This window comes from Taudactylus pleione, unplaced genomic scaffold (assembly GCF_031769625.1).
Source record: "Taudactylus pleione unplaced genomic scaffold, aTauple2 ptg000954l, whole genome shotgun sequence".
In the NCBI taxonomy this organism is placed as follows: domain Eukaryota; kingdom Metazoa; phylum Chordata; class Amphibia; order Anura; family Myobatrachidae; genus Taudactylus; species Taudactylus pleione.
The window spans coordinates 12,686-26,919 of record NW_028285355.1 but is presented as its reverse complement, the minus strand read 5'-3'; the positions used below and the strand labels follow the sequence as shown (position 1 = coordinate 26,919).

At 48.3% G+C, this 14,234-nt stretch overlaps 1 protein-coding gene across 1 annotated transcript; it reads right to left on the bottom strand.

The window, feature by feature from the left end:
* Positions 1-1,019: 1,019 nt before the first annotated feature.
* LOC148473215 (ubiquitin carboxyl-terminal hydrolase 35-like) lies at positions 1,020-12,950 on the bottom strand (the record flags this gene model as incomplete). Its single annotated transcript, XM_088459937.1, has 4 exons — positions 1,020-1,187; positions 4,056-5,274; positions 11,009-11,115; positions 12,857-12,950. Coding segments are annotated over 4 exons (1,588 nt in total), but the record flags the coding sequence as incomplete, so codon positions are not given.
* Between the last annotated feature and the right edge of the window lie 1,284 nt (positions 12,951-14,234).

Genomic DNA, 14,234 nt, shown 5'->3' with positions numbered 1-14,234 from the left:
GGCAGGGGAGGGACAGGCTACATAGCGGGAAATGACACAATAACATAGTCAGGTGAGATTACACATAAATGGCAGGGGAGGGACAGGCTACATAGCGGGAAATGACACAATAACATAGGTGATATTACACATAAATGGCAGGGGAGGGACAGGCTACATAGCGGGAAATGACACAATAACATAGTCAGGTGAGATTACACATAAATGGCAGGGGAGGGACAGGCTACATAGCGGGAAATGACACAATAACATTGGTGAATATAAACATTGCTTGTACTTTAGCTGTGAAACCTAACCTACAATATTGTGTAGTTTATGTAAAGATTTCCGAGTTCTAAGTTTAGATTGAGGAAGCCAATTCCATTAGGTCTGTTGGTTGGGCTAATGTCCTAGTAGCCACCTGGGAACATAGATGCCCTATTCCTTCTCTGACCTATAGCTGCCTATTGTGCCTATTAGCTTAGGAGAGGAGGCTGCCAAGCGTTCCCATGTCTAAGCTGTACTGAATCTTGGAAATTGCCTTAGTGAGATCGGAGGGCAGAAGACTTTCCAGTGCTGGGCATTGTGACTGTGGAATACAGGTGACAGCCGATGACATGGAGTTTATCATGCAGCAGTGAGGTTCGGGCGGTGACAGACGGCTACGTCCTCCACATATAGAGAATGTGCTGTGAAAATGTGCATGTTAGACACCCTCAGCCAGAGAGTGTATCTGGCGTATAAATGCCAATTGCGTCTATTTTGCATCACTCTTCCAGCACCTTCCCCTTCATAATAGATACATGAAAGCAAAAGTGTCAGAAGTTCTATTCCAGACATGAAACCTGACGAGATCAGATGGAGGTGGAGAACATGATACAATATACAGCCAGGGAGTCTTAATCTAATGTACGATGCGGGGGAAATGACAATGATTGGGGAGAGAATGTATGAAATGAGGCCTCACTCATGTATCGCAGTCCAATCAATGTATATATAATTGTACATAAGGCCGCTGGTGCATAGCTCATGTGGAGCCTCTAAAACACAAGACCATGAAAGGCCCCGGATCCCCCTCCACCAGCCGATCCTAATCCCCCCGGAGAGGCATCATCGTCACTGTCCTTATCGAAGTCTTGCCACCAGAGAGGAGAAGTCAGCAGCGGAGAGAGATAGGCCGCCCTGTTCCTGGCTTCCTTCTCTTGCTCCTAGAAAAGAATGGACAATTCTATGTATAGGAACACAGGTATTTGCAGCCTAACACATTAGTTAGAGTCACCCAGGTTGCACACATTTATGATGTCCTGAATGAAGGGCAATTGTTCATGAAAAGTCAGACAATCTTGGATGTGATGATAGTTAGTGCTTTGTTCTGATGTTCCTCTTCTGTCATGTGTTGCTTTATGAGAAGACCATGCAGTCACTGGCTAAACCTCCTCATGTACAGCGCTAACAACAGGGACGTCTGTAGGCAGTCATAATACAGTGATCATGGTGAGGATAAATGTTACAGTACCTAACTGCTTCCTATGATACTAGGGACACTTAACGATATGTTACAGGTATATTACATACACCTCCAACATTTAGACATGCGCCACCTAGAGACATCCACCTTTGATCAAAGTTTAGCCCTCTTTCGTGGAAGCTCAGGGCCTGATTCAGAGCCGGACGCTCTGACCAGAGCGCTCGCTCTGAATCATGGCCCTCCTACCTAACATTGGAGCGGCCTCTTGGACGCTCGCATAGCTTTGGGTTACCACCCACAGCTTATGCGAGCGTCCATGATGATGGTCGACAGCACGCCCCCTTTGATGCGAGACCCATAACGACGGCTACCCCGTCGTTATTTGGGTCTCGCACATGCGCACGACGGAGCTCCCTCCGTCGTGCGCATGCGCACTAGGGCACCATCGACCCGCTTGCGAGCGCTCGCGAGCGGGTCAGAATCAGGCCCTCTCTCTTTTGTAGAGATGACCGGAAGCTGATAATTAGCAACCATCAATGTTTCCGATTCGATGGAAGTACTTTTTCTGTCGAATAGCAGGAAATCGATGGTTGGCAGCCATCAGATGCAGCTTTCGGATGCTCATACAATGGGTGGCTTTTTTTTCCAGCTGCGGAAAGTGGTGTCCGCAGCTCAGCTTTCTCTCCTGATTCGGCCATGAGCCTCCCAAAAATCGGGCAACGCTCCGGCCCCCGGAAAAGCATGCAAGCTTAGCGGCTGGCCGCTGACCTCTTTGGGCCCCCCTGTAATTGCCACACATACCACCGCAGCGATTCATGTCATCATGACCGTACCCTCTGCTTCAAAATGACAGTAATCTCTGCATTGTGTAGTAGGGGCGGGGCAACACCCCCAATTCCGTTCACGACCCCAATGCAAATTCCCGGCTGCGCCCCCTTATGCCGGCCATGCCCCCCCCAGCTATGCCGACCTGGCCGCTTCCTCCCGCAGGGGGCAGCCAAAATATCGGAAAGCATGGCTAAATCACACCTCCAAACTGTCCTGCAGCGGGAGAAGAGATGTTGTACATATGCGCACATTCACATTAAAAGGGGAGCCTGGGGGCAGGCCAGCATCTCGGAGAGTGCTGGGCACGCCCCACAGTGATGCGAATGGGAATGCCCCTTTTTGGGTGTAAGTATAACCATTGTGATAGTTATACTATCAAATGGTTGTGATGCAATGGCTAGTTGTCATTGCATCGCTAGATTTGATGTCGAAAACACCCGCAACCATTCGATGCCGGGCTTCCGATGTTATTCTTTTGAGGTCATCAGAGCATTCCTGTCGGGGCAGTTGGGTAGGTAAGTTGTGCATATATGTAAACGTGCAAAAAGTAAATAGCATAATTTTTTAAGTTGACTGGACGAGAAGGCAACACTAAAAGATGCGACACTGCTGTGCATGAATTGTTAGTGTAATTCCCCATCTGCATGAGATCACCTTGTTGGTAAAAGTGCTTATAGTGGGGGCAGGTGCATTTTGTGACCACGAGAATCAGCCCCCTGAGAGGCCTCCGTGAGTGAGGGACTGTGGGAAAAACACTGAGGGCCTGATTCAGAGCCAGATGCTCTGACCAGAGCGCTCGCTCTGAATCAGGGCCCTCCTACCTAAAAATGGAGCGGCCTCTTGGACGCTCGCATAGCTGTGGGTTACCACCCACAGCTTATGCGAGCGTCCATGATGATGGTTGCGATGGTCAAGACCATCGCGACCATCGGGCTTGCGACGAGACCCTGCGGTAGGGTCTCGGTGACCACAAGCCCTGTAGTGATTTTGGCTCTATCAGAGCCAAAATCACTCCCACTGACATCACTAGTGATGTCAGTGGGGCCGGACCCAGATGGTAGGCGTTCCCATGGGAACGCCTCCGTCTGGCAGACACGCCCCCGGCACGCCCACCAAAGGGGGCGTGCTGTCAGTCACCATCGACAGCACGCCCCCTTTGGTGCGAGACCCATAGCGACAGCTTGGCTGTCGCTATGCGGGTCTCGCGCATGTGCACGACGGAGCTCCCTCCGTCGTGCGCATGCGCATTAGGGCACCATCGACCCGCTTGCGAGCGTCCTGCACTCGCGAGCGGGTCTGAATTAGGCCCTGAGATAGGATGCTAGGAAAAGGGGAGGTGATTACAGCTTGAAGACAAGTTTTGCATCAAGAAGTAGGCGGGGTAATTGCATTTCCAAGCCCCACCCACAGCAAACACAGAGGTGCTGATCCAGTGGCGGCATCACAGCAAGTAAATGAGCGAGTATGAAGCTTGGGGCATAGTTTCCAGGGTGCGACCGATGGTGACGTCTAAACATGCACCAAACGGTATTACAGCGCTTACGGAGGCTAAAAGTGCACGTCTCATTCCCTGCACATCCAGATGCAGGGATGTACACAAGGTGAGGACTTAGTAGTGGCATTTGCATAACATCGCAGCTGCCGGTGCTTCCGCGTCCATCTCTAAATCAGGCCCACTATGAACTTAATTTGAGACCACATGGACCCCGCATGTCTTAAGTGCCTCGGGCCCACCGAAGTATTAATCCAGGCTGAGAGTGAACATGTCTTTGAAACTCACCTGCAAATACTTGATGTTGTCCTTAGAAATGGCCTCCATGAGTTCCTTGGTAAGAGAAACATCTCCGTGTGACTTGCCTGCCCCTGATTCTAGAACCGAGTCAGCCTGAGCATGTTCTCTGTGTCTGTAGAATAACACGTAGGCTGTATCGGTGGGAAAGAAGGATGTTACATTGCTGACTGATTCAAATGATGAGAAGGAGACCCTAGTGTCATTGAAGAGGTACCACTGGATCTCCATGTCTAGATGCTTGTCGGTGGCAAATCGCTTAACCCCAACACTGGGTGGTCTGTGACTATCTCTATTCATGCAGTCTCTGGAATAGCAGTAATAATGTCCGCTTTCAGATGACAACCCAGAGTGCACAATCACTGTACACAGGTCATAGACTGTGGCTTGGTGGACCCTGGCGGAGGCATCTGACGGAAGTGAATGTACTTGGATAGGTATTTTGAGAATCAAAGGGATGGACACATTGTCCAAGATCTTTCTCCTTTTCATGGCCTTCAAGTCAAAAGAGAACCTCAGCAAAGTTAGAATGAGAAACTCCGGGCCCATGGAAAGCTCCACAACCTTCTCAGCATCTTGTAGCGAGGAACAGGTTTCACACCTGTATTTATTTTCTGCCGTAAGCATCTCTGGGCATAAGAAATGATTTATCAAATCTGAAAGACTAAGAGGATTTTTTTTTACACTTGTCAACTCAGAAGACGTGACGGCTGGTGGATCCCGAGCTCTAACCACCGGACAATTATTTTCATCTTTGTCTTCCGAAGCAGTTTGTTCCAGTAGATCGTCTTTACCATGGAATCCTAATGTCTCAATTGGCGTTGCTTTACCCCTGTGCACTTCGGTCTTCTGTTGACATCTGGCACGGTCTGGAGAGTTTGCAGCCAGCCGTTCCTGAACTTTATGTGAGGTGTCATCATTGTGTGGCCCTATATCTTCTACTGGTATGGCGGCAGGATATGGAGTTTTTGGAATTGTTGCTGTGGTGCCGCCACTTGGGGGAAAAGCGAGTGACAAGTCTGTGAAACGTTCCTCCCTGGCCGAAACACTGTGACATTTTAGACATCGAATTTTGGTTACAATTCTTCCGCCAAACATCCGCTCAACTAATGTTTTGTTGCCCAAAAGTGGTTTCTTCACTTGGAAACTGAAACTAGTTTGGGCTAATGTTTGGGAAATCCTCTTTCCAGTTTTCTCCTCTTCATGAAGCCTTTCAAGTAGAAAAAAAAAAAAAAAGTACATACGTGTAACAAACATGAGCAAAACTTTTCAAAAACAGACAAAGAATAATTCTGACATGAAAATAAATAGTTAAAAGGAGTGAAGGAATAAAGACATAAGGGGGTAAATTTACTAAAGTGAGAGTTTTAGAAGTGGAGCTGTTGCCCATAGCAACCAATCATATTTTAGCTATTATCTTCTAGAAGGTGCTAGTTAAATGTTAAGTAGAATCTGATATGTTGCTATGGGCAACATCTCCACTTCTAAAAACTCTCACTTTAGTAAATTTACCCCATGGTCTCATTCTGAGTCGGACATAGAGAGGCTAAATGCGCGGCCAGCGGCGGTGGACAGATTTAAGATCATTAGCTAATGCAAATACAGATTTGTTCATGTGGTTGCAGCCGCCGTTATCATAGTTAGTATCGTTATGCAAGGTGTAAAGATCTTTCAGAATCAGGCTTCGGTACACATCTCTCTAACTAGCACGGAAGTCTAGATACACGCCCTTGACACACTTCCACAAGATTAATATTTTCTGTGTGTGTTCGCAAGGTATATGCACAGCAGCCACGCACAAACGCCCATTTCACCTGCGGATAGATGCGGCCATGCAAGGAGCGAGCCGGCTGCTCTCATTATGCGGCCTATTCATGATGCTAATTATCGGGGTCCCCGATAATTAACATTCTAGCTCGCCGCGGATTCCCGGAGCAATTCATCATTGCTCCAGCACGGTGACAGCTGATGCGAAATTAGCTGTCCCTGCGAGCGGCTTCACTGCTCCTTTTTGGAGCAGTGATTCTCTTAACTGCTACTTTCGAAGCAGTGATAGGAGTGCGCATGCGTGACCTACAGGTCACTCATGCACAAGAGCCCCGACATCCGGCGGAAGAAGCCGGACAGGGACAGAGGGAACTCTCTTCGTGAACCGGGGAAGGAGCGGGTGTCGGGAGCATTCGCCATCTGAAGATGGCGACTGCTCCCGCACTCAAGCTTTGAAAATATAAAATTTTTGAAGCTTGATTAATTCTGTCCCCATCAGGGGTTGGAACTAGCGTGCACCGGTCCCCACTGTGGTGGGCCCTAGTGGCTTGCACTGGGGCCCGCTGTGGTGCAGGGGCCTATAGCCGGCGCTGCACCCGCTGCTAGTTTCCCCCGTGCCCCACAAGTGTAGGGCAGACCAAAGTGAGAGCGGTCTGCACTACACACTAACAAACACACAGCCGCCAGCGGTGGCTGTGTGTTTGTTATAGCAGCCAATGAGAGTCAGACAGACTCTCATTGGCTGCTGCATCCACGGTGGGAGCCAGCTGGAGCTCACTCACGAGCTCCGCCTTCCGGACCCCCCCGCAGCGGGTGATGGGAGAGATATCATGGCGTCTCTCCCATAGTGCAGAGCGAGCCAGGAGGAGCGGACAGCGGCAGAAGCGGGGATTCAAGCAAGTTGTGTTTTTTGGGGTTTTTGTGCGTGTGTGTGTGTGAGGGGGCATGGGAACTGGCACAGCATAGGGGGGCTGCTACTGGGGGCACTGTATAGGGGGCGCCGCTACTGGGGGCACTGTATGGGGGGGTAGTCGCTACTGGGGGCACTGTATAGGGGGCGCCACTACTGGGGGCACTGTATGGGGGGGTGGTCACTACTGGGGGCACTGTATAGGGGGGCTACTACTAGGAGAAATGCATAGGGAGGATTACTACTGGGGGCACTGCATAGGGGGAACTACTACTGGGGGCAATGCATAGGGGGGACTACTACTGGTAGCAAGCGTAGAGGGGACCACTTCTGGGTTCACTGTATAAGGGGCACTACTGGGGGTACTGCATAGGGGGAACACTACTGGGGGCACTGTATATGGGGCACTACTGGGGGTACTGCCCAAAGTATATTCTTGCACCTGGGCCCATCACTCTCTAGTTCCGCGACTGGTCCCCATAATAGTGTATAGGGACATCGGGCCATTCCGAGAGAGGAAGGTAAGTAGGAGATATCTGTGATACTAGTGTATGGGGACAGCGATCCATTCCGGGAGAGGAAGGTAAGCAGGAGATATCTGTGATACTAGTGTATGGGGACAGCAATCCATTCCAGGAGAGGAATAAGCAGGAGATATCTGTGATACTAGTGTATGGGGACAGCGATCCATTCTGGGAGAGAAAGGTAAGTAGGAGATATCTGTGATACAAGTGTATAGGGACATCGGGCCATTCCGAGAGAGGAAGGTAAGTAGGAGATATCTGTGATACTAGTGTATAGGGACATCGGGCCATTCCGAGAGAGGAAGGTAAGTAGGAGATATCTGTGATACTAGTGTATGGGGACAGCGATCCATTCTGGGAGAGGAAGGTAAGTAGGAGATATCTGTGATACTAGTGTATGGGGACAGCGGGCCATTCCGGGAGAGAAAGGTAAGCAGGAGATATCTGTGATACTAGTGTATGGGGACAGCGATCCATTCTGGGAGAGGAAGGTAAGTAGGAGATATCTGTGATACTAGTGTATGGGGACAGCGATCCATTCTGGGAGAGGAAGGTAAGTAGGAGATATCTGTGATACTAGTGTATAGGGACATCGGGCCATTCCGAGAGAGAAAGGTAAGCAGGAGATATCTGTGATACTAGTGTATAGGGACATCGGGCCATTCCGAGAGAGGAAGGTAAGTAGGAGATATCTGTGATACTAGTGTATAGGGACATCGGGCCATTCCGAGAGAGGAAGGTAAGTAGGAGATATCTGTGATATCTCCTGGTTTACCTTCTTGATGAATGGCCCGATAACTTAATTTTTACAATTGCAAGTGAAAATGTGCATTTTCACCTGCTTTTGTAAAAATTAAGTGATGATGAATAGGCCCCTATGTATTTATACGAACACAAAACAGAAAAAGAAAGAAGAATTATTGTATTGGGTGCACTAGAGACACAGGTATATGAACAATTTTAAAATATCAATTTTATTGGTATATATTAAAATAATGTGGTAACTCAATATAATGGCAAAGTATTTTAAAAGAAAGATGTGAAATAGTAGGAAATAAAGTGTAATAAAATGAATATGTATAAAATTCTGTGGCTGCTGTTCAACAATGATGCATAACATGCAGGGCTTAAACCCTTTTATTTTATCAATCTGTGTATATGCAGTATAAACAGGTGAAATTCAATTGATATTCCAATAATGGTGTTTTATTCCGTTGATAAAAAGAATTTCAATTATGCCGGTGTATTATTTTATTAGATGCAACTTCCTGATATATGCAGTATATACCCTGTATTTCTATGAAAGTTATGGTGCATACAATAACGATTTAAAAAATCGTTCAATTGTTCATATCTGAAGGAAAATCTGACATATCTGACATGTTTGTCAGATGAACGATGCGCGTTCCCGCTTGTATATCTGACATCTGATGTGTTTGCAGTCAGATTTGGACGATTCCATTAATTTTAATGCATACCTGCCGACTTTCTGGCTGCTCCTTCCGGGAGGGAGCAGCCAGATCAGCAGGACGGGGTGGGCGTGGGCGAGACAAGGGGGTGTGGCCGGTCGGATGGCATCACTTGTGGGCGTGGCGGGAGCGGAGTGGGCGTGGTGGGGGCGGGGCCATCAGTTTGGCCCCGCCCCCACCACACAATGCCAATAAAATAGACATTGTGAAGCAGGGGGCGGGGCCAAAATGACGCAAATCGCGTCACGGCCCCCCCCCCACTGCGGGGGTTGCAGGGGTTATAGCGGGGGGGATAGGAGGGGTGAGCGGCAGCCGGGAGAATTGCCTGCCTTCCCGGGAGGTCGGGAGCGGCACCCGATTTTCGGGAGGCTCCCGACCAAATCGGGAGGGTAGGCAAGTATGTTTTAATGCAGTCAGAAATTGTTCGTAGTTCAAATCGTTCAATTGTTCATCTGACACATCTGATCATATACCTGTGTCTGTAGTGCACCCAATATAATAACTCTTCTTTCTTTTTCTGTGTTGTGTTTGTATAATCTATTAAGAGTTTTGGGGAGCACCTCTTTGTATTATAAAGACATTTCTAGGGGTTTATCCCCAAACATAAACATTTCAATGAGATGAGACTTCATATATAATAGATTAAGGATCATATAACTAGTGCGGGATTGAAATATAAGTTAGTGTTTTCACCCTATGTATTTATGGTGCAGCACGTGTGCAGCGTGCAACTGTTTTCTGTGGTGCACGCACAGTCTGCAGAAATTGCGCGGAGCTGGAGCAGCATTCGGCTTAGAATCAGCCCAATAATGAGGATAAAGATCAGCAAGGGGTTGCTTTTTGGTTCCAGCACTAGGGGAACCCCCCTCAGCTCTTGTGAAACCCCCAATCTCTATCTTTTGTCAGTCAGACCGTTAATAAGGTGAATGCTGGAAATGCTGCATCATTATACCGGTAATGGGCATGTTCTATTATAAGCCTCAAGAAGAACCTTATTGATTTTTACAAATTTGTCACCAGCGATGTGTAAAGGTGGCGGGTGATCCAGGAGCTTGGCCGGGCCATCAAATACGGCAAGTGGCTCTCCTTTAGGTGTAACCATATCGGTATATACATATTGTATGTGCTCAAATCTGAAGGTGCCACCTTTAGGGCGCCATGGCCAAACAGGACCGCAGAGCACCGTTAGACAGACAATGACGGCGCTCAACAATCCTGGTCAACGTATGCGCGATAATGACCAGATGCCGAGCAAGATGGGAAACATATAGGGGCCCAAATCTGCTGCAGTTTGTGGTAAAAATTACAGTGTGTCTGGGCACTATCAGGGCCCCGGGCATGATCCTCTGTAGGAGCCAGGGAAGGGAACTTTAAAAAAGGGAAGAGGGGAAATTGAATGATGTTAGGCATTGCAGTTTGTTAATATGAATAAGAAATAATCGCTATGGTACATGTACTGAAATTAGTACATCACAAGCCTCCTGGGGAACTCCTCTGCTTCCTGTAATAATGTGTGGGTCCCCTGGACCAGACCTGTAACTTGTTGGAGTTTACCGGTCCTGTTCGGTTAATTCACCTCATGTCTCCTAAAACCCATAAACAGGAAACTCCCAGCCCCCATCCGCCCATCCCCCCTCCTTTCTTCCCCTCTCCCCTTTGGTCTGTTCACCCTCTCTTTATCCTCTTCATACGGAAGATTGCACCACAGGTACCATATTTGGATTATATTGTTTTAGTTGCTGCCTCCTGTATCTGATTCTTTGTTAGCTTGTCTGTGGCCTGTTTGCTCTTATTGGGCCTGAATTGGACCACTGCAGCCTACCTAATAGTTTATGTCAGGTATAGGTGCGTCTGAATGCGTCCGAGTCACTCTGCGAACGCCATCATTATTCGTATCAGCACTTGTACCCACCCAATGCAAGAGATGCAGCTGAAACGGTCGTCCCAACTGCGTCCCGATGCCTCAAACAAGCACGACACCCCCATGACACCCCCATGGGACGCAGTTGTTCTGTGCATCCAAATAGTAGGCGCCCAGTTGCCGTCCAGAAACGTTCATTTCTTGTTAGGCTTTGTCCACTCAAGACGCGTCCGTTTCTGCGGATGCGTCCAATTCAGAATCAGTCCCGCTGAGTTGCTGTAACTTCGCAATTGTGATTCCTTTTGGTGATTTCACATTCAATAAACTAAACTATTTTGTTTATTTTTTTTCAAAAGAATGAATTAAATAAACAGAAACAAAAAGAAACTGTATGCCTGTATGTGGCAACTCACCGATCTAGTAGGTACTTCAGGTACTCTGAGCAGTCCTGCTGAACACCGGGAGTAAACCACGGAGGCCAAGAAGAAGCCAGAAAACTTTCGGGTGAGACAGCCGGGCGCTGGGGAAGAGGAACATGAAAATGATTATTTCATAAAATGGTGCAAGAGGCGAATGTGCTGTAACCCTGGGCAACCGTTAGATCTCGGCTTTCATTATTCCAAATCTGGCCTCTAAAAAACGGCTGAGTAACCAGCTCTGTGTCCACTTTACTCCCCACAGACGCTTATGGTGCCCACACACATACCGACTTGCTCCCAATCAGCCGATGCACACGATTTCCCCTGAACTCTCCCAAGGCAACTGTGGTCACGATTTGGAGTTAAAAATGTCCAATCTGACTTTAGATCTATCGTGCAGCCAGTGCATTATATCCCAGATTGACTAATCTGCCCTACAGCACAGCAGATCTGAAGATGCGATGTACGACGAGCGGGGATGAGCATCGGCATCGTGATCAAGAGTAGAAACTCATGATTTGGCCATTCTTTACAGGATCTGTCGTCACGATTCGTCGAAGTCGGCCAAATTGGATGAAAAGTCGGTATGTGTGTGGGCACCTTTACAGCCAAGTTTCGAAGATCCAACATTTCGATGGTTGGGCCATACAACTGGATCATATGAGGCACAGGTAGGATGGCTGCATACAGTGTTAGATACGGCCGTTGTTCCGATTCACATCCCCCATAAAATTTCAATCACATCTTTATTTGTGCTGGAGGTCAAATTAATGTGCTCCAAACTGATTAGTTAAAGTCTTTTGGTTTACTAGACTTTACGGCACATTTTTCTATACAACATTTGAAACGGGAGCCCTCCCACCAATACTGACCAATCAGAAGCCTCTGTCCATGGAATTGTGGAGGAAGTCTGTACCTGATTGGATGGCTCTAGAGTTCCATCTAATCAGGTGGAACAAATATAAGCTAACACTTCATAAACATGAAAACAGATACATTGCTAAAGATAAACCATAAAGCCTCGGACGGAAGCTCTAGGTACCCCAACTGCTCAGTATTATTAGTGGGAAGCCAGGTACAAGATGCTTCTTCATGAGGGAAAAGTCTCAGATATCAGGATGGTCACGTTGGCCCATGTCTACAGTAAAATAGCTGCAGCACTGATGCTCTGGTCACTTTGTATGTTGTGATTTGTTTCTAAATATTAATTACGTATTAATTAAATATGATAAGCTTTTACCATTGGCTTATTTGAGTCTGGGGTTATTGAAAGCCCTGCACGGGCTACAAACAAAAAGGATTTAGGCCCTGATTCAGGATTGTACACAAGTGCAATGCTGAACACAGATTCTCGATTATCGGGAATCTGCGCGTGCGCAGGACCCGCTATGCGAGTGTGCAAAATGGGTCCTGCATAATCGCACACAGTCCCTTTGAAGCATCTGCCTGATTGACAGGCAGCGGCATTTAAGAGGCGGGGTGCGGGTGGCCGGCGTTCCCGGATACAGGGCATGTCCGCCCCGTTTTCTGGAGTGGCAAAGACAGCTACTGCGTCAACATACGTAGATCTAGGCCTCACAAGCTGGCTGGCAGAGTAGGCCTCAGTCTGCAACCTCGTACTGGCATGGCACCCCCTGTGCCATACACCTCCCGCTGCATTTGAATATTTACAATGACGGCCCCTTAGTACTAAAATATTTTTGAAAAGTAATCAATGTTTAGGTTTTCTGCAGAGAAACAAAGAGTTAAAAGCCCCCAAAAATCAGGTCCTGCCTCTACATGCTGTATCACAAGAGACTGGTATATAATATGCTGTTAGCTAACAATATATGGAGCACTCACCTGGCTGTGCTCTAAAAAAGCAAATAGATACTGCAGCTTCATCATCAGAGGCTGAGAATCGCTGTCACGTAGACACAGGACCGAATGCCTAAAACTGAAAATATAGCACAAGCATTAGCTAACGCCGATAGATCTGCTCATTGATCTGCTTGTGCTGTAAGACAATAAATCAAGGACTGTTCATTTATTAATACAATATTCTGTCATAAGCGCAAGTTATCCGTGTATTCAGACCTGATTCTAGATACATCTTTTGTGGATGAATTTGAGAGGTAACATCTATTTAAAAAAATGGGATGAATGTCAGTAATGAAATGCAGAGTCTGCAGCTTTAGTGGCTGGGGAGGGGTGTATTATTAGGGCACTTAGGGCCTGATTCAGACCCGCTCCCGAGCGCATTGGCTCGCAAGCGGGTCGATGGCCGGGCAGTGTGCATGCGCACTGCGCGTGCGTGAGCCCCGGAGCGAGCGAGAACTTCACTCGCTCGGGGCTCGCAGCAAAACGCTGTTCGACAGCTCGCCCCATTTTGTAGGCAGGGAGGGGGGGGGGGGTGGCTGGCCAAACTGAGTCGTTCCCGAAAGGAATGCCTGCCGTTTGTGGACAGCCCTACTGACATCATTCGTGATGTCAGTAGTGAGCTTCCTGCTCTATTAGAAGCAGGAAGCTCACTGGGGCTTGTGAGAACGAGACCCTACCACAAGGGTCTCGTCGCAAGCCCTATGGTCACGATAATCGCGACCATCGCCTGGCCGCCCGATGAAGCTGTGGGTGGGCACCCACAGCTTAGCGAGCGGCCAGGAGGCCGGCTTTAAAAAAAAAGCGGACGCCCTGATTCTGAATCAGGCCCTTAGTATGCCGCTATAGCTCTTCCTGCTTCACCTCTTATGTAATACCATCTCGGCCACCAGAGTGGGCCAGCGATCTCTGCAAGTCCTTGCCTCCTGGCCAGCCCCAACGTGCATGCACAATCAGGGATGTTGAGAACCTCGCCGAGCCCGAGTAGGAGGGGAGGCATGGGCTAATAGTGGGAGGCATGGCCACGCCCCTTAGGATAAAAAAAAAATAAATCTGCCCGCTGGGGAGGGGGGGGGGTTGGGCGCTGTGAGCCCCTCAGCCCGGCGCAAAGCCAGGGGGGGGGGTGCGATCAGTGTGATTGCTCCCCCCCACAGGCAGAGGAGACTGCTGTGGCCTTTTTGCCCCTGTGCAAAATGTCCTGGCAAACATTGCTAGATTGCCTGCTAGAGCATTATGTGAGGAGAATCGATGATCCTACAGTAAACATCCTCCCCCATTGCACAGTGATCTAATTCTGGTAACTATTTAAAGGAAGGTTGCTGTTCTCAAATCATTTTACAAGGACACATCGAGATTTGTGCTC